Raw genomic sequence first — 25,259 nt, 5'->3', positions numbered from 1 at the left:
GAAAGAACGTCCAAACAAACTTTGACAACTTTTTAAGCACAAGCCAAGAGGCGAAACCGTAAGTTCAAACCCCCATCAGGGCCGCTATACTATAGGGGACGCGGCGAGCAGGCCTTTTTAAACCAGACACTGTAGTGTCTCTTTTGCTTTCCTCGTCAACTATATCCTCAAGTTACCCCGACAGTGACAACAGTACATTTCATGCCACCATTAAACGCTAAGGATCTGGACGTTCATTAGCGCAATCAATAGAAAGGGTCGAGGAAGACGTCGCCCCGGCTACGGTACCTCTGTGCAGTGTTAGTTTGCAGTGACAACAGTGTCCCTTGAATGACGGCGGCCTCTTCTGATGCCTGAGGCCACGGAGCGGGTATTCACAGAGCACACGCTCTTTTTCTTTTCCTACACTGGGTGATGTTAGAATGTTTTTTAAATAACCTGGAGATCTCATTTGTATGAACTAGACATATAAGAGATGAACGTCGCGGCATCCCTCGAACCATCCGACAGATTTTTACACGATTAACGAAAGGTGCGCCACTTACAGTCTTCAGCGACTGGATATTGATTTACAGTACACGAACATTCCTCCCGACACAGAATGTGGTGTGTAGAGAAACAATGTTCCATTTTAGAATGGGGAGGGGGGGGGGGGGGGGCAATGAAAAGCACGACAAGCTGTCGACTGCTATTGAGTTGGTTTGGCAGCCTCCTTTCTTGTCCTTGGATGGCGCACAGAATGGCAGGCATACTCTATAATCAAAGTAGTCCTCAAAATCTCGCAGGGAAATGGAGCCATATGGCATCTCAGCCCAAGCCCCTGCCTAGGCTCACTAAGTCGTTATGCAGCAGTCAACATGGACACTGTGCATGTGAAACCGGAGAGCTGTGTACAATCGTATTGATTATCTTTGTCCCCTAATTGATTTCCGTGCTCTGTTTGTATGCCGGCTGATTATACTATATACTGCAGACGTCTTTGTTTTTGTATGCAATGTAACACTATACCTCTTTCAGGTCTGGAGACCGATGGAATCTACAGAGTCAGCGGGAATTTAGCGACTATCCAGAAGCTACGGTTCATGGTTGACGAAGGTTGGTCGCATGGAATGAGGCACAACTTCAGCTGTCAGTCGTGTACTTGTGTGCAATATTAGCCTGCTCTATATCAGGGTATGTCTGTGGCTATATTGTTTTATACCATAATGCAACAATATCGCCTGAATAAACACCACGACTAATCTGTTAGTCAAGCCTATCTCACCAGATTGTGTTAGATTTGTAACAGCTAAGTAGATTTTCCCTGTCAATGACTTGGGGACTTAGGGGACTACTACTGGATACAACCATCACAGAACACATTATCCTGGATATGAGGTATTTATAATTAGTTGTACAGTTGAAATGGATTTCCCCAACTAAACAGGAGGGGTGGTGTTTTGCTAGCATGGTAGCCTACACAATCTTCTAAGCATTCTAAACTAAACTAAACTAAACACATTTTCAGCTTACTTTTACATCTCTGGGAGTTACATTCATAAAGCACAATGACAGAGACCATTGCTATTATGTTTTATTATAGTACATGTATAATGCTACTATATATGAAGCTTTATACATGTAGGGCCTGTATTAATCAAGAGTGCTCTGAGACCAGTTGCAATGACGTGTATGTGGTCATGTGACCCGAGCAGTCTGATCCCAGGTCATTCCTACACTTTAGATGCAGCTCTAGGCCTTTAACCAGTCGGTAATAACTAGAGACATCCGCTGATCACATGAAGACTTTTGGCAAAGGAGCTCCAGTCTAACGATGATGTACCTGAAGAATAGAGGCCTTTATGTTGGCCATGATAAACACTCCCCCCTTGAGACAGGCAAGCTTGAATTATGCCCATTGAATCTCCTCGGTCTATGAAATTACCCAACGTTTTCCTTGTGAGAGGCAGGAGGCCACAGGGATTTTCTCCAACAAACAAACACTCGTCTGTTCTCGTCTAGACAAAGATGACAGAAGACAGGACCATAAGACCTCTCTGTCCTAATTGGAGATGTTTGAAATGTTATTATTGTTTTTGTTGTAAAGAGATAAAAATGAAAGACAGTAATGGATGTTATACTATAACTTTCTTTGGAACATACAGTTCAGTTTATTTTGTTATTAAATACCTTGTGATCCAGTGCTTGGAAGATGGACGGTGACACGAGACACTGGAGGAGAGTGACATCAGCATTTCCGGCATGCCAAGCATTCTGACATGGTGACACCATATGCCTACAGTACATTCTCCCACCCAGTTGTTCTTAAAGCTACACTCAGGGTTTTTGATCTCACGGTTTAAACTCTGCAGGCGTGTTCACACTATTCTCTTGAAGAGTTTGAGTTGTAGATGGGGAATCTAACCATCAGTCCTTGTATCCAAGAGCTTTGCGAGTAAGGAAATCCTCCAGCACCGTATTTTAGTTTCCAGTGGTTGGGTGGGGCTTCCCTTTTGTTTACATTTTGATCGAGGATTGGGTCTTTGATACTGTGTTTTTCCTCCACCTCCCACTGTATCAGGGAGAGCCGTACATTGTGAAGGCAGAGGGACGTTTACAATACTCACTGTCATCTCATTATCATAGGCGAGCTAGACTACAGAGAATCACATAGCACCGCGTTTGAGTTCAGCCCGGGGGAGTCGATTCTATTTATTTTACGTTCTGCGACTGAACTCGGAGTACATTCCAAAGGGAGAAGACTCCCTTTCCCAAGTGAGACCGTGTGTCAGGCTAGGCCTGCAGTGGACTGATTAGCAAGTAGCTTAGAGGTGTCAAGTGGACCAACTGGAGAGGCAGACTGACTGAAGATTTGGACTAGCGGTGTTTGAAGGGTACCTAAAAGCAACCAAGTTAAAATGCTATTTTGTACACGTTAAGGGTACAGTCGTACAGAACACTATAGTTTACACGGTTTCGTCAGAGCCATCTGAAAAAAATGCATAGGCCACATTAGACCACAGCCTGTGTAAATGGGTTATATCCATGAAAATGTTTCGGCGAGTCCCCCCGGTACCCGATGATTATTATTATCTTGTAAAGGGTAATAGTCTCACTAGGTGAAATTGGCTTATTTCCAGCACAATGTACATCCAACGTGACTGTGTGCAGGAGAAAAGCATTCTGTCCTCCTCACACCTCCTCCAGGCCTGTCAGCTTGGCGCTGGCTCACATACACACTCCCCTCTCCTCCCTCCCTCCCTCCTCCTCCTCCTCCCTCCCTCCGGTGGCACTGTGAGCCAGCGCTTTGTGAGAATCGCTTGCCTACCTGATGGCCTGTGTCACTACCGGGGGGCTCTCGCGGTCTCAACTCTATTAAAAAACGGGAATGATTTCAGCGGAGGCTTGTATCGCCTCAAACGGGGAGAGAAGTGAAAAACATGTGGCGCAGCGTACGAGCCAGGCCTTCTGGGTAACTAACCGGGGAGGGGAAAGGACCCGGGCGGTTAGCGAGCGCCGCTGTTAGCAGGTAAACATTAGCATAGTAATTAGCCCCGGCTAATTCTCCCAATCAAAGCTGTGTTGTGTGTCCCTCTGTCTCTCTCCCCTGCTGTCCCCGGCCCACGCTGGTGTTCTCCTCCAGAGGAGAAGCTGGACTTGGACCACAGCCAATGGGAGGATATCCATGTTGTCACCGGAGCGCTCAAGATGTTTTTCCGCGAGTTGCCAGAGCCGCTGTTTCCCTTTCGGTTCTTTGAGTCGTTCGTCGAGGCCTTAAGTGAGTATAGAAGCACAGGCTGCTTTTTTCCTTTTTTCTCCTTTGTCAACGCCGTTTTTTTTTTTTTTTTTGTCAGTCTTGCCATTTAGGCAAAGCTTGCAGTCACCTTGCATTCACTTCCATTGTTCAAGTGTGTTGGCCTCAATGATGCCCCCCCCCCCCCCAACAACTCCCCCCCCCCCCCCCCCCCCCCCCCTCCCTCACTTCTTGCTGCTGGATTTAGTTTTCATCAACCTCTTCTTAACAGACCCGATATCGTGGTGATGCTATAAGTGAATGTGTCAGAATGGTAGTTGATATTCAGCCAAGTCCATATTTTATGCAGTCTACCCTGCGTTTTACATAGTAACACATTCATTTGGCCCCGCGGCGTATTAGCATTAATCCTGTTTACAGTGTGCGCCTCTGTTTGCCTCTAGAAATATTGTCCCTTAAGGCAGCTGAGTTAAAGACTAAACTATTTCTCAGTCAGAGAGCTGGGGAGAGAGAGAGAGAGAGAGAGAGAGAGAGAGAGAGAGAGAGAGAGAGAGAGAGAGAGAGAGAGAGAGAGAGAATTCAGACGTTAAGCAAAGTTAATGCTTGCATTATTGTGCATAGCAGCAGAGGGGAGCCTCCCAGGTTCTGAAATAGCCAAATGTGAACAAAAATGTTTTAATTTGAAATGAAGGAAGCAGTAATTCCAGGTGACTCAAGTCATTACAATAATGACACCCTGACAATAAAGTGGAGGGGAATTTGTTGAATTCTTCTTATTGTTATTCATTATAAATGGTAAATGGTGCATTTATATAGTGCTTTTATCCAAAGCGCGTTACAATTTGTTCCTCACATTTTATCCATTCACTCACACATTCACACACAGACGGCTGAGGCAACCATGCAAGGTGCCAACCTGCTCATCGGGAGCAATTGGGGATTAAGTGTCTTGCTCAAGGACACATTGACATGCTGCCCGGGAGGAGTGAGAATCGAACCGGGAACTTCCATATTACCAGACGACTGCTCTACCTCCCGAGCAACTTCACAGTTTCTTGTTTAACTGTGGATTGTGCTTCACAACAGTGCTTCACAACAGTAAAAAATACAGGCATAAGCGAGCATAAAAAGATAGACAGGTAGAATCACAGTGTTTCACATTAGGATCTAGCATCCCAATAGGCTCTCCGCTTACAGTTTTCAGTAACACAAATAGTAAAAATAGTTTAAAATGATTCAGTTTAAAAATAGTAAAATAAAAAATAAAATAAAATAAAATAAAAATTATAAAATAGAACGGACATAAAAAATACAGGCATGAGCGAGCATAGCAAGATATGGCAAGTGACAACAATGCATAAAGTTTACAGACAATCCATGCTGATTGATCTGCCATAAGCAAGTGAAAGTTTACAGACAATCCATGCTGATTGATCTGCCATAAACAAGTGAAGATTACAGTCTGTTCTAACAAACCAAACTGCCATGTATTAAAGTTTACAAACAATCCATGCTGATTGATCTGCCATAAGCATAAGATTACAGTCTGTTCTAACAAACCAAACTGCCATGTATTAAAGTTTACAGACAATCCATGCTGATTGATCTGCCATAAGCTACAGCCAGGACACAGTTAACCTGGTTCTACTAACAGCCAGGACACAGTTAACCTGGTTCTACTACAGCCAGGACACAGTTAACCTGGTTCTACAACAGCCAGGACACAGTTAACCTGGTTCTACTACAGCCAGGACACAGTTAACCTGGTTCTACAATGCTACAGCCAGGACACAGTTAACCTGGTTCTACTAACAGCCAGGACACAGTTAACCTGGTTCTACTACAGCCAGGACACAGTTAACCTGGTTCTACTACAGCCAGGACACAGTTAACCTGGTTCTACAATGCTACAGCCAGGACACGGTTAACCTGGTTCTACTAACAGCCAGGACACAGTTAACCTGGTTCTACTACAGCCAGGACGCAGTTAACCTGGTTCTACAATGCTACAGCCAGGACACAGTTAACGTTAGGTTATGACTATAACCAAGTTCTGTTAGTTAGGGGCGATGCTTGGCATCGCTACTGCACTATCTCGCGTACGTGCACGCGTACTGAATAAACCACAAATGTACCTCTAATACCAGTATTAGTCTGACCACACCCCTCATCAGCTTACCTTCATAAGCAGGTGTGTGGTCACCTGCTCTCCTCCTTCCCAAGCTTTCACCACAAGGTGAGGACAAGGGCTGCAGCGGCGTCCGATGCCAAGCATCGCCCCTAACTAACAGAACTTGGTTATAGTCATAACCTAACGTTCTGTATCGTTAGTGGCTTAGCTTGGCATCGCTACTGCACAAGGGAGGCCAAGCGGAGCCACTTGGCTGACAAATACACCCCGCTGACAGCCCCCCAAAACCATCAGAACAGGGAGGGCCGAGCCCCCCCGACCCCCCCTAATGGAGGGTAGCCCCCCTATTAGGGACGTCACGGGAGGGCGACGGACCCGACCGTGCGAAGAGGCACTCAAGCAACTCAACGCACAGGGTGAGCAGACCGTGGCTTGACCCCACGACTACACACACGCACAACCCGCATGCCACCCGGGAACGAACGGAGGAACAACCTCGTTACTGCCCCCAGAATCACGGGGTCAAGGGCAAACCCAACCCCGTGGCAAGGCCGTAGCAGCGGAGCACGAAGGAAGACCCAGACCCACCAAAAGGACTGGACTCCCTGGAATGGGGGCCCGGAGAAGTCCATGATGCCAGCATCAAGACCCCACCAGGTGGGCACGTAGTGCCCCGCCCCCCACATCGCCAGCGTATTCGGACAAAGGCCCCTCAGTTACTGCACCTGGTATTCCCAGGCGGAACCAACCAGGCCAGAACCTGCCCAGCTTCCGAGATCGGACGAGACCGGGCGTGTTCAGGTCGGTATGGCCGTAAGCCGAGCGGGCCCCGTCCCCCCAATAGTACACCGCCTGGCACACTGACCCTGCAGAATAGGCAGTCAGCATGGCCGTAAGCACACAAAAAAGGTTAACCAACGGAAGCAGGCAGCGCACCGGGGAAAAACCAGGCAACAGGCTGTTAACCCTAGCCTGGAGACTGCGGACGAGACAGGCGCCAGAGGGGACAGCTGAACACAGCCGCCCCGGCGGAAGGAGCGTAAGCTGGCGGTGTTGCATGACCAAGCCTCCATTTAACAACCCCCACCCAGAGGGGTCGAGGCAGAGAAGGCTGACACGATTGGCAGACGTCATGAACGTGCAGGGGCACCCTCAAACGGTGAACCCGGGAGTTGACACTGCTCCAACACACCAGGGAATCAACCACCTCGGTGTTACCCAATGCGGTGGTTGTTCCTATAACCCCTCAAGAAAAAACTCCAAAACACACCTGCGGGTATACACCGGCTATACCGCAGTACAAGTGTTTCAGTTTCCAAAAAGGGTTAACCCAGGCCTACGGGTCGCAAACATCACTTCGGACCGGGCCTGGCGGTACGGGAAGCACAGGGTCACCAGAGGAGGTCAAAAAACCACCCCCACAGGCCCCTCTTCGCCATGCGTGAGAGAGGAGCGAAAAATAATGGAGAACCAGCCCCTAAGCACACCGTACCTGGTATTCCCCGGCGGTCTCCCAACCAAGTACTAACCAGGACCAACCTGTGTAGCGGCCGAGATCCGACGAGATCGAGCGCGTACAGAATGGCATGGCTGTAAGCCATGACGACAGTGCTGAGTAAAAACATACCCAACCAGGGTCTCCATAGCGCTTAACCCTGTGACACCCAGACCGACCTGGCATTTTTCCCCCTGAAAAAAGCCCAAGTCCCTCAGGGTACCAGAACAGCAGATCTGCATCCCCGGCGGACAACGGGTTCAACTGATCTGGACCAGCGTGACCAGAACCAGTCCCGTGCCCTAACCACGCCGACATGCCTACTCCAGGAGAAGGGCAGATATGCGTGTTGATCTTAACATGAAAAGAAGGCGCCACCCAGACGTCGGGACGAACCGCGCCTGGTGGCCCACCCCAAGGGCGTGAGACCCCACTACATATGTTCAGATCCATCCCGTCATCATCCCCCAGACATGAACGAGAATCCGTCGACAACCCACCCAGGTCATGGGATGTGGTCGCCGGAAGAGGAAAAACCCCCATCTCAGTTGCTTTATAAAAACGCTGTTTCAACCACAAGCAACTAAGGCGTGCCAGTCAATCGCCTGTTTACAGCGAGCTAGCACTATACGTGCGTCGGGACACACCCCCATCAATGAACAGGCTATTTAGACCTGTCATTGAATCCCCAAGGCGCCCAGGGGAACGACAAGAGGGGTGTGACACTCCCTAACTCCAACACTTCTGGAATAGAAAGAAGGAAGCATCAACAGTATGTATCCCAGTCTACACAGCCGGGGTAAAAAATGTTCACATTTTTACATCCCACCACCCTCCCATAGGAAAGAGACGGGGATCCCCAGAGAGACTTCCCACGCGAGCTGTACAGATTGAAAAGAATATATTGCACCTTGAGCCATGTAAAAAACTGGTTTTAGGGCCTCCGGGGAAGAGGCACCGAACCCATACACACTCAATAAACGAATTGAATCGAATATACATACAATAGAAAAGGACCCTTCTAGAGGGTCCACTCACTTTGACAATCTGAGGAGGAAGGCTCTGTACTCTGATGGAGGCTTCCTCACATGGAAGAAGGAGTCCGAACTCACAGAAGGCCTGAGTAGGCGCTTGGTGAGGAGGAGCCCTGACCACCCCCCCTGAAAACAGATCCATCACATGGACCTGAACAGCACACGGAAGTCCTACCAACAGAGACGCGCACGGTGACGTACTCTATGGCGGGGGAATTCCTGCGGTGCACACGCCCAATATACCAGGCCGTGGGACCAGGAACTCCCTCCCCCCCCCCCCCCCCCCCCCGTAACGTGCCGAACCGCCACGTGACGGGAACCTTGAAGGACAGGGGGTGTACCCCTGACCGACAGAACAATGGGGAGAGGAAAGGTTACCAGTTCACCCCTTTACGACCCCACACCCATGATACGACGTAACGACAAAAAGAGAATATGACACAGTCATAGTCAGCTCTATGAAGCGTTTCACAGCTCCACACAGCGCACGAGCTAACCTGCTATCTGATTTTTACTAAGGAAAAACACAGAATAGAGAGGGCTCTAAGAACCCCGGTCCAACATACACATGTGCTTCTGTGGCCAGTACAACCCAGTTGTAGGTCACATGACACACACAACCCATCATCACCTACAAAAAATGGCAAAAACACTCAACAGAGGAACGCCGTTTTTTTCACAATGAGAGAATACATCATTCTTGATTAGTATCGACCACAGGCCTTGCTAAGCACACATGACAGCAACCAAACCAATTTCCCTTTAGGAAATAAGTTTCTCCAGCAGATTTAGCACAACCTCAGCAATCAAGCTGAGAGTTACATCGTATCCCTACCACACAAAAGACACAATTAATGCACAACATGTCTGATAGGAGGTGATAAAGTCCCCAGGGAACCGGGGGGGGAAACACAATCCTCCTATTTTACCCTCAATACGGCCAGTTAAAACAGGAAAACCTGTTAATGTGTGAACTCACTGTTCATTGTCATTACAGTCTGAGAAAGAACATTCTTTTACTCACTCGTCACCAAGCATAGCTTCATAGGTTAGTTGCCTTAGTAGTGAGTACACGGTACACATAAACACCATGATGTTTCTCACACAACAACCAGATCAATACATCACGACCTGCACGGAGAAGCTAACTGCCAGTGACAAAAACAGCTCACACACAACCCGCAACGTATCTCAAATGCATTGCAACAACACACGTTTTGGGAAAAAACACCGTTATTCACAATACATTTAGCAAGGTAAAACCAGAAGACGTGTTATGAGGCTGGCCAACCCCGTACCTGCCCGGAACGCAGATCAGCGAAGTGCAGTCACAAGCCACCGTAGAACACAGCCGTCCCGTGTTGTTCGATCCGGGCAGCGTCGCCGCTCCACCAGTCGCTACAGTCCTCTTTGTTGACGCAATCCCCGTCTAGGCTCAGGCAGGGTCGACGAACATCCCCTGTCAAGGATGACGTCGTGGTCAAGAGTGTAAAACATGTTAAAAATCAAAGCACGTTCAACAGAATAGTATCAAGCTAACGGCTGCTCCAACCGTTCGGGTGCTATTGCTTCCGCTCGCGAGACGCCGATCTACGACGCACGCGATCAGGAGCGAGCTCCCGGCGGCGCGCGAGAAGCCAAGCTACCCCGCGCCAGGCCACCGACCGGCTAACCGTAAGCTATGAACATGTAAACAATGACATAACACTCACCCAGACAGGCCGCCGTTCTGAACCCTCCTCACTTTTTAAGAGAAAAGAGAAAACAAGACGTCAACACCGCTTCACAACGGTGACATTAACACGTCCGGCGGAATCAGCACAGTACCAACTGGCCTGTATAGCTGACTTTGAACATGAATCTGCCGCTATCGCACATTACATGCACATATCCCCTCGTGAAGGAATACTCTCATTTGGATATGAAAGATGGGGTCTTAACACGGTGACAGAGAGAATCCACTCGTCCAGAACACACAGGGATCACCAGTGTCAATGGTCGCGGCCCACTAGTTAAAACTATAATGGTCGCCAGACCAAGGCCTTCTGTCGCCTAGACGGCTAAACAAAGGACCCTAGCCTGGGGCCGGTTTCCATAAACTTTGTCAAGTAGCCCCCATAGCACTAACAGACAAGTGGAGCCCGCCAGCAAACACTACTCACCCAACCTGGAACGCACCGCTCCTCACAACAGCGGCATGTCCGACAGTTCAGCTGTGGCCTGACAGGTTTCACCCCAACAAACACAGCAAGGAACTGCAGTTGAGAAGCATGCAGCGGCGTGCTCCCAATACGAAAACCGGTGGAGGGTTTGTAGAATGATCATCATCTTCTAGACACTCCAGTACGAAGACAATATCGCCGTATTTTCTCGAAAATAGTGAGAGAGAAAATAAAGATATGATGTCAACGTATCCTTGTTTCCCAAGCTGTTCCTAATCCAATTTCTTCCATCATGGTGTCAAGTGTGGGGATCTACCGAGGCACCTCTTCCTTGTGGTGAAAGCGAGAAGGAGGAGAGCAGGTGACCACACACCTGCTTATGAAGGTAAGCTGATGAGGGGTGTGGTCAGACTAATACTGGTATTAGAGGTACATTTGTGGTTTATTCAGTACGCGTGCACGTACGCGAGATAGTGCAGTAGCGATGCCAAGCTAAGCCACTAACGATACAGAACCTGGTTCTACTAACAGCCAGGACACAGTTAACCTGGTTCTACTACAGCCAGGACACAGTTAACCTGGTTCTACTACAGCCAGGACACAGTTAACCTGGTTCTACAATGCTACAGCCAGGACACAGTTAACCTGGTTCTACTAACAGCCAGGACACAGTTAACCTGGTTCTACTACAGCCAGGACACAGTTAACCTGGTTCTACTAACAGCATAGTGTTTCACATTAGGATCTAGCATCCTAATAGGCTCTCTATTCAGTAATTAAAAAGTGCACTAACCGACGGACATAAAAAAAAAATTAAAATACAGGCATGAGCGAGCATAGCAAATAATAAGAATAGTTTAAAATGATTCAGTTTAAAAATAGTCATCAGTAAGAAGTAAAAAGTGCAATAACCGACACATGAATTTGATAGGCAGTGTAAAAGAGTAGGCAGGGTAAGAATAAATACAAGTTGTGTCAGGATATCCCTGATGTTTCCTCTTGCCACTAGGTGGTAGCAGATATCTATCAGTGAAATGCCTGAGCAAAGAGATAGGTTTTAAGCTGTCTTTTAAAGATGTCTAGCGAGTTGGCTTCCCTGATGTTTTGGGGTAGTTTGTTCCATAGTTTTGGGGCATAGTTGATAAAGGCTGCATTACCGATCCTCTTTTGACTGCTTCTGGGAGCCTCTAGTAGTCCAGCAGCTGATGATCGCAGTGTTCTTGCTGGTGTGTAATTTATTAGAGTGTTGGCGATGTAGCTAGGTCCCTGTCCATTTAGAGCTTTGTATGTAAGGAGAAGGACCTTAAAGTCAATTCTAAATGTTACAGGAAGCCAGTGTAAAGCGGCTAAGACTGGACTAATGTGCTCTCTCCTTTTGGTTCTAGTTAGCAGTCGGGCTGCAGAGTTTTGGATTAGCTGAAGCCTCTCTGTGGTTTTCTTAGGGAGACCTGTGAAAAGTGCATTACAGTAGTCTAACCGGCTAGATATGAATGCATGAATTAGCTTCTCAGCATCGTTCTGATTAATAAATGGTCGTACTTTTGCTATATTTCTGAGATGGAAGAACGATGTTTTCGTCACTTTGCTAATATGAGAATTGAAGTTCAGTTCTGAATCTATGACAACCCCAAGACTAGTGACCTCAGATTTGATCCAAGGGGTTAGTCCTCCCAGGTTCTTTATTAATGTTTCTTTTTTAGTTTTGGAGCCGATAATTAGAATTTCAGTTTTGTTCTCGTTTAGTTTCAGGAAGTTCTTACTCATCCATTTATTTATTGCCAGTAAGCAGTCTGTAATGGAGCTAATCGCTGTATCATTTGGTTCAGCAGATATGTACAGTTGTGTATCATCCGCATAGCTATGGAAATCTACATTATGTTCTCTGATGATATCACCCAGCGGTAACATGTAAAGGGAGAAGAGTAAAGGACCTAAGCAACTCCCTTGTGCAACTCCATAGTTGTTGTCGTATATATCAGACATGTGATCTCCTAGTTTAACATAAAATGTCCTCCCTCTGATGTATGTTTTAAACCAGCCTAGCACATGGTCTGAGAAACCGACATGGTTTTCCAGACGATCGATTAGAATATCGTGATCGATTGTATCAAATGCTGCACTGAGATCTAACAGGATAAGGATGGAGATCTTATTCTCGTCAGAGTTTAGTCTGAGGTCACTGATTATTTTGGTGAGGGCAGTTTCAGTGCTATGATATTTTCTGAATCCTGACTGAAATTCTTCTAAGATGTTGTTTTCTTCAAGAAAGGAATTTATTTGAACTGAAACTATCTTTTCAAGTACTTTACTAATGAATGGTAGGTTGGATATTGGACGATAATTTGCCATTTCATTACTATCCAAGTTAGGTTTTTTTAGTAATGGCTTTACAACTGCTGTTTTAAAGGCATCCGGGAAAATACCAGTCCTAAGGGAAGTGTTTATGATATCTAGCACAGGGCTTGAAACACTATTAAATACCCGTTTGAAGAAAGCTGTAGGTATAGGGTCAATGTCTGAGGTGGAGGAGTTACATTCTGAGACAGTTTTGCAGAGTACATCTAATGTGATGCATGTGAAACTTCTCATGGTTACATTGCACGGTTTGCCGCAATCAACTTTATTTCCATCATGAGTAATGCTGGCCCTGATCAAGGTTATTTTGTTGTTAAAGAATAGTGCAAGTTCTTCACACTTAACCGTTGATGACTGAGGAGGTGTAGGGGCAGTGTTGAGTAGTACATTAATAGTGGAAAAGAGGATTCTGGAGTTTCCAGCATTTTCTGTAATGATTTTAGAGAAGTAATCTTTCCTTGCTAAGCGGATGGTTTTATTATAAGCAGTTAAAGCATCTTTGTATATATCACAGCATATGGTGGTTTTTGTTTTTCTCCATTTTCGCTCCGCTGCACGACATTTCCTTTTTTCTTCGTTGACCGTATTATAGTTTAACCAGGGCGAGGCTCTAGTTTTCTTCTTTTTCGTTTTTAATGGGGCGACAGAATTTAATATAGATGACATTGCATCATTGAGATTTTCTACCATTTCATTTAGAGAGCTGTCATGATTGTTTGCAGGTTCATGTAGTCTGATAAGATCAATGAACTTTGATTCAGCTTTGTCGTTTAGGAGCTGTAGGCTCAATTTGCCTATCTAAGCCAGGATACGTCTTCAACGCGCTCACACCACATTGACTTGGGCTGTCTTGTTACTCACTGTTTGATGTTGTTGATAGTTGCATCCGATGGGTTCGAACCGGTTGAGTTTTATGGAAGGAGTTGCGTAAAGTTTCAAATAATAACGGGGCAAACAAATGAAACAAAACAGGCTCCAGACTTGTACTAAAAAGGTTTCAAAACAAACAGGCGCAGCAAAAGGGTTTCAAATAAACTCATAATGATTCTAAGCAAAGTCTTTCTTTTCAGTCTTTCATTCATTCAATCTGCGCTGTGTGTGTGTGTAGCAAGCTAGCGGTTGAAAAACTGTTTCTCGTCTGGCGTGAGTTTACACACAGCTGTGCCGTAATTAATAGGAGAACCATGGTGCCATTTTACGAGGCGACCAGTGGCGGCGCTATTTAGTCAAAACTATTAAATCAAATGAAATGGCTCCTACATAACCGGCCCCTATTGTTATGGGCAGGCTCTAATAACAATACAAAATCAAAAAACTGCTGGAGCCATACAAAATGTTCAAAACAAAATAAATACTTGTGAGGTGGGAAACAGGCATGATGTATAGGCCTGTTTGAATCTTCAGTACCTAATTTGAATTTGGCACCAGCAGGCAAATCTTGCTGATGGGCCTTTCAAGTACACTGGTTTTTGTCTGAAGACGCACACTTCTCACAAGTCCTCTTGAGTCTGGCATTGTTTCCAGGACTCTAGCCAACATCCAGGATCCTCTTGGTGCATTCGTGTCAGCTATGATCACAATGTCTTCCTTTTCAAAGTTCCTGCGGATGCGGTTCCATTTTTGATGTACATTCATAAGAGGTAGGTCAGGTGTTATTCTATCTCTTGGCAGGTCTGCCATCTTCTGTTCTCCGACAGATCCATTGAGACGTCGACATGTCACACATTCAGAAATAATCTTTCTTGCCAATGAGTTGGCACAAGGAATCCAATACTTTTGTCTCAGTGAGGAGAGCATGTGGTTTCTCCCACTGTGTCCTACTTCCTTATGGATCTTTCTAAGAACGAGCTTTGACACATGATGGTCCTTTGGGAGGATGGCAGGGTGCTTTGCATCTTCTGGCATGGCTGCTCTGCTTAATCTCCCACCCACTCTTAATATTTCGTTTTCAAGTTTGGGATCAAGCTTGTAGATTGAACTGTGTTTCTGCACGTTCAAACTTCCTTTCTGCAATGTTTTGATTTCCTCTTGAAATCCTTGGTTTTGACAGAATTGAACAACGGCCATCTCTGAAGTGTCCAGTTCATCCAGAGAGAGGTTGTATGCCTTTACAGCGTTTTTGAATTTTTTCATCTCTACTTCAATTGTCTGTCTTTGTTTGTCTGTGTCTGGTTCTTGAATTTGCATCAGATCTTTCCTTTTTCTACTCAACTGCAAAAGGTGAGTTCTCAAATACAGCATCCATGCTACAGCTCTTTTCAATTTGTAGAAACTTGAGTAGTGGTGTATGAGAGTGCTAGTAGGATCTTGATCTGTCATCTGAATGGTATTGACTGTAACCTTCTCTCTTTTGACTTCCGGATCGTCGGCTGGTATGGGGGTGAGATCAGCAGGTAAGTTAGGCCATGTCTCTTCCTTTTCCTGTAGGAAATCCGGTCCCTTCTTCCAGTTTTCACACTTTAAAAATGCATCAGCTGTAAGACCTCGGGACACATGGTCTGCAGGGTTGATCTTGGTGTTCACTTGGGTTCTGAATGTATCTTCATCCACATTCCTGTTCACTTTCACTGCTAGTACTGCAGCAGTAAGTTCCATTCTGGGTGTTGTAACCCGTTTCAAGGGGGCGTCTCTTGCCTTTGCCATGATTACACGCAGTCTGCATTTCTTTGGGTGGCGTACTCCATGGTGAGTCCTTCTTTTGTGAAACTCCACATCTTTCTTGAATTTCCCTTTTTGGATCATGAGGTCATTCAAATGTATTATTGATATGCGATTGCCGGAAATATGGGTTGGCTGCTTATGGCTTATTGTGGGTTTGTGTAGAAGCCCACTAACCACCCATCCAAGTCTTGTCTTTACAGCATAGGGCCCATTACCCTTGCTATTAATTACTGCCCACGGTTCCATAAACTTAGCTGCATCATTACCAATCAGGAGTCCAATATCTGCATCAATATATGGCAACTTAACCTCTTTTAGGTAGTTCCATTCTTGCACATTATCCTGAGTGGGAATTTGTTGCTTGGTTACAGGAATTTCTGTTTGAGTATAGAGTGGTGGCAGTTTTAGGAAATCATCTCCTTCAAGACTTGACACTTCCAGCCCATTGATTCGGTTAATACTTATGACCCTTTCTTGTCCTAGAGTACGAAGTAGGATTCGAGTTGGTGTCGCCTTAGCATTCAGTTGCTTCCTTAAAGCTTCAGTACAGAAGGTTCCAGTGCTTCCTGGATCAAGGAAAGCGTACGTTTGAAGTACCTGGTTAGAATTCAACAACTTGACTTGCACAGGAACAATTGACAGTTTCTGTTGGTCACCGGCCCCAGTATGGATAGGCCTTTTCATGGTGACTAATGCACTGCCCACTGACATGCTATCGGTGCTTGGACTAGTTTGACTTGTATCTTTTTTAAATTCAATGTGCAACACAGTAGGATGCTTCTTTGTACATATTTTACAAGTCACACGTCTTTCACAGTCCTTACTCATGTGACCCTGAGTCACACAACCAAAACATAAACCATTTACTTTAAAGAACTCAACTTTGTCTTTGTGTATTTTCTTATCCAATGTCTTGCACAGGTCTGTGCTGTGGTTTTCTTTGCAAAAGAAACATGTTTTCTGTTGCACGGCTGCAGAGCTGCTTGTGCTTGGTGGTTCTGAGGATTCTGTTACTGTCGCAAAACTGCTCTTATAATTGCCTTTAGTGTATGATGAAACTGCTACAGATTTCAAAATACTGTTTCGCGGAGGAGGGATTGTCCTCTTGTCTTTCGGTTTTGTGTCTTGTATTTCTCCAAAGAGGGGATCAATGGCAATGTTTGCTTGCCTTTCAATGAAATTTACAAGTTGTGGGAACTTAGCTCTTCTGTGTGTACGCTCATAGTAACCATATGCTACTGTCCTCCACCTCTCTCTGTGCTTGAATGGCAGTTTTGACAAGACAGATTTCAAGTGTGTAGGATTGTTCATGTCTTGCAGAATTTCATTATTGCTCATAGCATTGCAGCATGTTCTCAAGAAGAGTGAGTATTTGTGTAAGGCTTTACCATCTTCTGATCGGATTGCATCCCAATTCAGAATTTGTTCCTGATAGGCAGCAGCAATGAGAACCTCATTTCCAAAATGTTTGCGTAGCAGCCGTTTTGCTTTCACATAGCCTTTTTGGGAATCCATGTGAAGGCAGCTTCTCACAATTGCCTTTGGTTCTCCATCTGTAAACTGTTCAAGAAAGAGCAGTCGATCTCTGTTGTTACTTGTCTTGCTTTCTATACAATGTTCAAATGTACTAATGAAAGAGACATAACTTAATGGATCACCTTTAAAAACAGGAATCTCTCTAGAAGGCAAGAGTGAGAACCTCTGTTCTTGAATTAACATTTCTGTGATTTCATTTTGTTTTCTCAAAATGTCCATCATGGCTCCGCCTGGTTGAACATTAACCTGAGCACCATCTTGCAAGCCAAGGTTTGGGTTAGGCTGTTGGGGTTGTTGGTGAGCAACAGGCATTCGTGACCTTGTAGGCTGCTGAGCCATTTGTTTCTGTGGCTGCCGTAATTGGCCACTAGGGGCATGTTGAGACCTTAGTCTCAGTGGTGGATGGGAAGCTGCTCCTTCAAATTCATCATCATCATCATCATCATCATCATCATCATCATCATCATCATCATCATCATCATCATCATCATCATCATCATTATTCTCTTCATAGTCATCATCTTCCTCTTCATCATCCAATCTATAATTAACCTTATGGCTGTCCACTGGTAAGGATTGCATTGAGTCAAAATATTCATTGATGTGGATTAAGGGGTTAACATCAAGCCTGGTGTCTACATGTTTAGTTACATCCAGTACTTTTAACCTGGCATCAGCAGCTGCAATTTCCACTTCCAATTCAAATGCTTCCTTTCTTGCTTTGAGCTGTGCCTCCTGAAATTCAAATGCTTGTCTTTGCTTGAGATAAGCAGAACGTGTGGCTAGATCGGCTCTTTCGGCCTCTACCTGTCTTAATGCTGCGGTGCTTGAAGTGGATTTCATGCCAACTGATTTATTGCCAAATGATTTCTCACTTTGTGCTGGTGTCACTGCTGGTGTCACTTCTGGTGGCCTTTGTGCCATAGCTGCAGGGGCATTATTTATCCATTCTATAACCTTATCATGAAATTCACATATGATTTCGAACTTCGGCATGTACCACTGATCTTGTTCTTCTGCCGCTTCCTCTTCTGATAACAGCTGCTGTACTGTTTTGTGAAGTGATTTGAAGTCATTTGTTTTAGAATTAAATTCATTGTATTCTTGTTTAACCAATTCAACATTTCTGTAATCAACCATAAGTGCTTGTAACACATTTCTTTTGCTTGTGAGTTGTCCAAGTTTAGCTTTTCTTCGATTACATTGTTTTGTATAATTAGCCTCAAGTGCCCGTTGCGTGGGTTTCACTTGTCTCTTTCCCTCAACCACAGGCAAGTTAACATTTGTGTCAGAAGTGTGAACGGTGGTAACTTCAATCACAGGAGCTGCATCAGCACCTTCAGTCACAATCAAAGCAGCTGCATCAGAATGGCCCAATTCCTCTTTATCTTGCTCAGACATCGTTAAGCAGCATCTATTTATCTATTTATAACGGTGCACAGGTTTATTTGATGACGACATATATTCCTTCAGATCCACTTTAAATGCGCGTCTTTGGCGTTCATTTATCCATATGATATCGCACATTGTATTGTCTTTAATAGCATCACACATCCATTAGATACTTTGATCTTCCAATTCCATTTTGAAATGCGCGTCTTTCGCGTTCATTTATTCAATCATATTGCACAGTCCATTGTTTTCAATAGCGTGACACATCCATTAGATCCGTTTGATACCATTTTAAATGCGCGTCTTTCGCGTTCATTTATCCAATCATATTTATTGCACAGTCCATTGTTCTCAATAGCGTGACACATCCATTAGATCCTTTTGATCCATCAAATTCCATTACTTGTGTCCGTATCAGAGAGTTTTTTAACTTGAATGTAGGCTCAATTTGCCTATCTAAGCCAGGATACGTCTTCAACGCGCTCACACCACATTGACTTGGGCTGTCTTGTTACTCACTGTTTGATGTTGTTGATAGTTGCATCCGATGGGTTCGAACCGGTTGAGTTTTATGGAAGGAGTTGCGTAAAGTTTCAAATAATAACGGGGCAAACAAATGAAACAAAACAGGCTCCAGACTTGTACTAAAAAGGTTTCAAAACAAACAGGCGCAGCAAAAGGGTTTCAAATAAACTCATAATGATTCTAAGCAAAGTCTTTCTTTTCAGTCTTTCATTCATTCAATCTGCGCTGTGTGTGTGTGTAGCAAGCGAGCGGTTGAAAAACTGTTTCTCGTCTGGCGTGAGTTTACACACAGCTGTGCCGTAATTAATAGGAGAACCATGGTGCCATTTTACGAGGCGACCAGTGGCGGCGCTATTTAGTCAAAACTATTAAATCAAATGAAATGGCTCCTACAGGAGCCTCTTTTTAACTATGATTTATTTTTTTGTTTTAGTAAGGGTTATTTGAGTATCAAAAAATATACAGTGATGGTCGGAGAGAGGTAATTCAGTTATTGAGATATTTGTTATGCTTAGCCCAGTTGTTGTTATAACTAAGTCTAGTGTATTCCCAAGCCGGTGAGTTGCATTTGTTATATGCTGTATTAGGTCAAAGCTATCCAGTAGATTTTTTAGTTCCATAGTTTTGGAGTCTGTTTTCTTATTAAAATGGATGTTCAGGTCTCCATTTAGGATCACCTTATCATATCCGGTAACACATAGTGAGATCAGTTCAGAGAGCTCCTGTATAAATACTGGTGAGTGTCTAGGCGGGCGGTATATTGTGACAATAATAGTTGATTCTGTTTTTAGTTCAATGGCAAGATATTCCATTGACATGAACTCGCCTAGTTCTGTGATTCTAAACAAGAGTTTTGAGGAGAAGATTGCTGCAACTCCTCCGCCCCTTTTATTTTTTCTGGGTATTTGAAAAAAGTTATAGTCTGGTGGACAAGCTTCTATCATTATTGATGTAGCTGTGTCATTATTTAGCCATGTCTCTACTAGGCAGATGCAATCTAAGTTATTTTCTTTAATCAGATCATTTACTAAGAAAGTTTTATTATTCAGTGATCTGACATTTAGGAGAGCTAATTTTATTTGTTGGACTTCTTTAGAGGAGGTCTGCTTTGGCTTGACCGTGATGGCCCTGAGGTTAATAGCAGGTAAACGCATTGATGGTGTATATTTTTCACCATGCCATTGGCTGGTTAGGATTACTTGTATGTTTTGAGAGATGGCATGGCAATTGTGCTATTCTGTACCGTACTGACTGTTCTGTGCTTTCGGGGACATTTGATCAGACGAGATGGCCTTGTGTGATATGGGGGGGGACGGGGGGGACGGGACGTCTTGTGCTGCTGTAATCCGTGGTGAGATTGTGTCCTTCATGATTATCTCTCGTGCTGGTGTGAGCTTAATATTCTTGGAGGCCATCAAGGCATGACGCATGTTTGCTGATAGGAGCTTTGAACCTAAACGATTTGGGAAGAAGCCATTTCTTTGAAAACGTTCTGGGTTATTCCAGAAAACATTGAAGTTGTCAATGAATTTCAGGTCGTGTACGAGACATGCAGCCCCTAACCATGAATACAAATTTAGGAGTCGACTGAATGCTTCCTGTCCTCTGCGAAAGCATGCAATTGGTCCACTGATGGACACATCAGTGTTTGTGTACACAGACTGATGCTTGTCTAGTGTGTTCATTAAACGTGTGAAATCGTCTTTCAAAGTCTCTGTGCCAGTCTTCTTTCGTAGGATGTCAAACGATCCAGAGTGAATGACAATTTTTCTTATTCCCGGTCTGATTAGTGTTGGACGTTTTTCGGCCAGCTCTTTGACAGATGTATTGTCTAGACAGATATTTTCTGTGTTTGCCATCTCCACATACCTTGTTGTGGAATCTCCAATCAGTATACAGTCTATTTTCTGTGTGAGGTTAGCATTTTTCTTTCCAACAGTTTTGGGGCCGTTTGTTTTTGGGCTAGGCCTAGTCTGCCGGTTCTTTCCACAGTCCTGTGGCCTTGGTGAAGCCTCGTTAGCCTTCTCAATAGCCGGCATGTTAACGCTGGTCCCGTACCTTCGGCGTTGGCTACCGCGACGTTCTCGGCGCATGATAGTCTCTTCGCTGTTAGCCGTTCGCTCGGTCTGGGTCGTGTTTGCTAGCCGTGTCGCTAGTGGCTCTGTTTCCCTCGTCGTCTCGTCGTTAGCGTGTGCTCCGATGTGCCGGCTGTTAGCTTCGCTAGCATTAGCGTAAGCTCCAGCATGCCAGCTGTTTGCTTCGCTAGTGTTAGCGTGAGCTCCGGTATTCTTGCTATTAGCGTCGTTAGCGTGAGCTCCGTTTCGCCCGCTGTTTGCTTCGTTAGCGTTGTTAGCCACGCTTCTATGTCTCTTTGCTTTGGGTGTTGATATGCATGTTTCTGAGAGTAGGTTGAAACTATTTCTTGGCGGTACCGGGGGTGAGGTCCTGGTTCGTTTTTTTCTCTTTTTTTCCTTGTCGGTGATCCACTGCTTTGGTCTAGCTCCTTGGTTGTGCCAAGGACCGTCTTTTGGGTGGTGCTGTTCTGTAGCTGCTAGCATAGGCCAGGTTTCAATCATGGTATTGTTGGCTATATTTGTAGTAGCTTCAAGCATAGAGTCAAGGAATTGCTCATTCTGCTGTATTTGGTACAGGGTAGAAACCCGAGCCTCCAGCTTTACAATCTTCATACGCATCTTCAAGCAATTAGTACATTCTGTGTAATGAAGAAACTATGATTGTATTATTCCATGTGGCAAATAAAAACTCTGAACTGAACTGATAGGCCATATCTAAATGGTAGGCTACTGTCTGTCAGTTGTCCTTGGTAGGCTTGTCAACACAGTTCTTCTTTTTTTCTTTCCCGAAGACAGTGGATGATCTCTGTGTATGTTGTCTGTTTGGATACCGGTAATTATAATGAATGTTATGTCTCTGTAATAGATATTGTAGGCATGTTTGTTTGCTCTGTGTGAGAGAGAGAGAGAGAGAGAGAGAGAGAGAGAGAGAGAGAGAGAGAGAGAGGGAGAGAGGAGAGGAGGGAGAGAGGGAGAGAGGGAGAGAGAGAGAGAGAGGGAGAGAGGAGAGAGAGAGAGAGAGAGAGAGAGAGAGAGAGAGAGAGAGAGAGAGAGGCATCTCCCAGGTTTGTTGAGCTACTTGTGTGCTATTCTGTGTGGGTTGAGAGGATGAGACACAAACTGTCTGACTGGATATCATATACACTAGTTATACTAGAATCTAGTGACTAGATAATCGTAATCTTGTTGGTTTTGCACATAGCAACCATTGTTTCTTTCAACATGGAGGGAAAATGGGCATTCTAAACATTCTGCGACAGTTGACTCCAGCATATAGGCATACCGCCTGGTGGAGATTTGCGCTCTACTGAGCGCACTTTTCTAATTTCTTGTTTTCTGGTTTCAATTGCAATTCCCAGTGGGAATATCAAATTAAATTAGAACTTGAATTTCTAGTTCACAATTAAATTCCCCACGAACCCTGTACAACGATACAGCACAGTCACACTGCACTCATTGGTTTTAAGTTATGACGTAACAGTATTCTTTTCTTCCATTGTAAGAACAAGTGATCATGTTATCTAGTCGTCTGAGCAGTGTTGACTTCTCTATCGCTGTATGTTGTCTCTTCTGTTCCCTTTAGCTTGTCCTTATGATCTTAGGATCGTATAATGTCCAGACTATTCTTTTTTCTTTCAGTCTATGGTATCAAAAGGGGGCACTGTGAGGCTGGTCACTATTCTAACCTCCGTAATCTTCCTGTTTGAATGTGTCTATGTGTATGTGTGTGTGTGGTTGGGGGGAGGGGTTCTATTGGTTCAAAGGCCACTACAAGGCCTGGCCAGCCGTCCAGAGTCCAGACAGAAGCTGTCACCAGATCCTCCAGCCAGTCATGTGTGCTCACTCCCTGTCTCACCTCTCAATTAGCCCCCATCAGGCCCGGCCATCAGACCCCCACCCTATGAGCCCGGCCGGATGTCGCCACTGTGCTAACCTTGTATAAACAATGCCATTAAAGGTTGTCTGTGGTGCCGAAATGCTACCTGAGCCCCATGCTCCCAACATGCTACCTGAGCCCCATGCTCCCAACCCTGGTCTCAGCAGGGCTGTACGCTAAGCTTTTTCACTAGGGGCACACTTGCCCCTAAATGAGAAATTTAGGGGCAAAGAATATTTTTTAGGGGCAAATTTTTAAACAACTATTTTACCATTATAGTAGGGCTGGGCAATATGGCCTCTAAATGATATCGCGATATTTTGACATTTCCTCTAAAGCACTTAAAAATGCTTGATTTAACCCTTTGATGCATACAGTCACGCCAATATGATGATTATAATAAGTCCCTGCAACATATGTTTGCATTATTAAACCATGAAGATGCTTTAAAAAATAATTTAATGAAAATGTACTAAGAGTAGTCTACTGACACACTAAATAAAAAAAAAGTATTTACATCTAAGACAATTTATATAAAAAACTCTTGGGTGCCTTTTACACAGTACTGTGTTTTCTATCCACTTTAGCCAAACACACACACACATATATATACACACACACTACTGTGAGAAAATAATAATCACACAGACTTAAAGGGGAACTATCTTATAAATTGCCTTTTTGAGTGTTTAGCATTGTTTCCTAGCTATGTGAACTTATATTAATATGATCTATGTCTCAAAATTCTCATATTGGCGCATTCTTCCAATTCTCCTCTCACAATATTCACCCTCACTGAACTGAATCATTTGAAAATGTGCCTATATGTGATGTCATAAAGACACCGCTGCATGTTAATGTTCAGGCGAAGACGACGCTGCGCAGTGGTTTAGGAGCCCAGGCTAAAAACAGCTCGAGATCTTGAGGTAGAAAAATGCTGTTTTTGAGGACTTGATTAGAAATACAAAACAATGAATAAAAAAAATATATATATTACAGAGGTGTTCCATAGACTCACAGGAATTGTGTAAAAGTGCCCAAATAGTGAAAAGAAATAGTAAAATAGTTCCCCTTTAATGATTTTAGAATATTTCAGATAATGAAATTAAATGTTTATATCATCAACTATCCAGTTAGTATTTATACTGTGTGTAACATTTGGCTACTTTAAATCATTGAATGTAGAGAGAGAGAGAGAGAGAGAGAGAGAGAGAGAGAGAGAGAGAGAGAGAGAGAGAGAGAGAGAGAGAGAGAGAGAGAGAGAGAGGATAGAGAGAGAGAGAGAGAGAGGAGAGAGAGAGAGAGAGAGAGAGAGAGAGAGAGAGAGAGAGAGGGGGGGGGGGCGAGAACGAACAAAGCAGAGCCAGCCCCACCCCCCTTCGGGTTTTTTGTTCTAGGTTCGCGTTTTGATCGTCTAAGCTGCCGTAGGTGATGACATCACACTCGAATGTAAACAGAGAAGAGATGGAGATGGAGACACACGGAGATGGAAATTCAATGATATACAGAAATGAATAACCAATAAATATGAAGTTATGTTTAAACTTCTGTTGTCAAGCGTTGTCAATATAACCCCACCCCCCTTTCCTCACGAATGGAACTAGTCTTGTGGAGTCCGCTTTGACCGTTTTCCAGGGTTAGCAGAGATCGCTAGTTAGCTTAGCATAATCCTAATGGATACCTTGGTTAGCAGCTACCGTTAGCTCATTTGCTCGTGTCAATTAAATTGCATGTTATTAAAGGTCCGCGCTGGTCTGTCTAATGAAATTACAACCGCAACATTATATTGCACTGTACAGCCCTGGTTGTAGGCTAATGTTTTACTACAATTTGTATGGATTAATTTAGGAGTGAAATGCGAATGAAGGGTTGAAATCACCACTCGCAAGCTTGCCCCCAGATATTATTTTAAACTCGCACGGACCAAATTAGGGGGCAATTTGCGATCATATCATCGCAGTGTACAGGCCTGCTCAGGGTTGAACTGTAGGCAGACAGTATACCAGACGGTCTGTCTCGTACTGTATATGACCTTTCTACTGCATGTCGATGGTGTATTTTTATTATCTAACCCATTATGTAAAATTATATCCATTTTATATTATAGTTCCTTGCCAGAATAAACATCGCTTTGGAGAAAGTGGAGTCTATTCAACGTAGAGAGATCGGCCTACTTATTCCAGGCTACCCAAGTTTTACGCGCAATCTTCACACAAAACAAGGCGGCGCCCCCCTATTATCAAATCGGTTCTACGTCGTGCCCAAAAGTATTCTCGCAGAGATC

At 44.5% G+C, this 25,259-nt stretch overlaps 1 protein-coding gene across 1 annotated transcript in view; it reads left to right on the top strand.

Moving 5' to 3' along the window:
• arhgap15 (Rho GTPase activating protein 15) overlaps positions 1–25,259 on the top strand; it is a 228,375-nt gene that overhangs the window by 77,075 nt on the left and 126,041 nt on the right. The window contains exons 9-10 of the mRNA XM_084315160.1: positions 1,018–1,095; positions 3,623–3,757. Coding sequence (XP_084171286.1) covers positions 1,018–1,095; positions 3,623–3,757 — 213 coding nt within the window. The remainder of the gene's footprint in view (positions 1–1,017; positions 1,096–3,622; positions 3,758–25,259) is intronic.

Source organism: Notolepis coatsorum (genome assembly GCF_963971535.1).
Source record: "Notolepis coatsorum genome assembly, chromosome: 5".
Classification (NCBI taxonomy): Eukaryota; Metazoa; Chordata; class Actinopteri; order Aulopiformes; family Paralepididae; genus Notolepis; species Notolepis coatsorum.
This window is presented reverse-complemented; position numbering and strand designations above follow the sequence as displayed.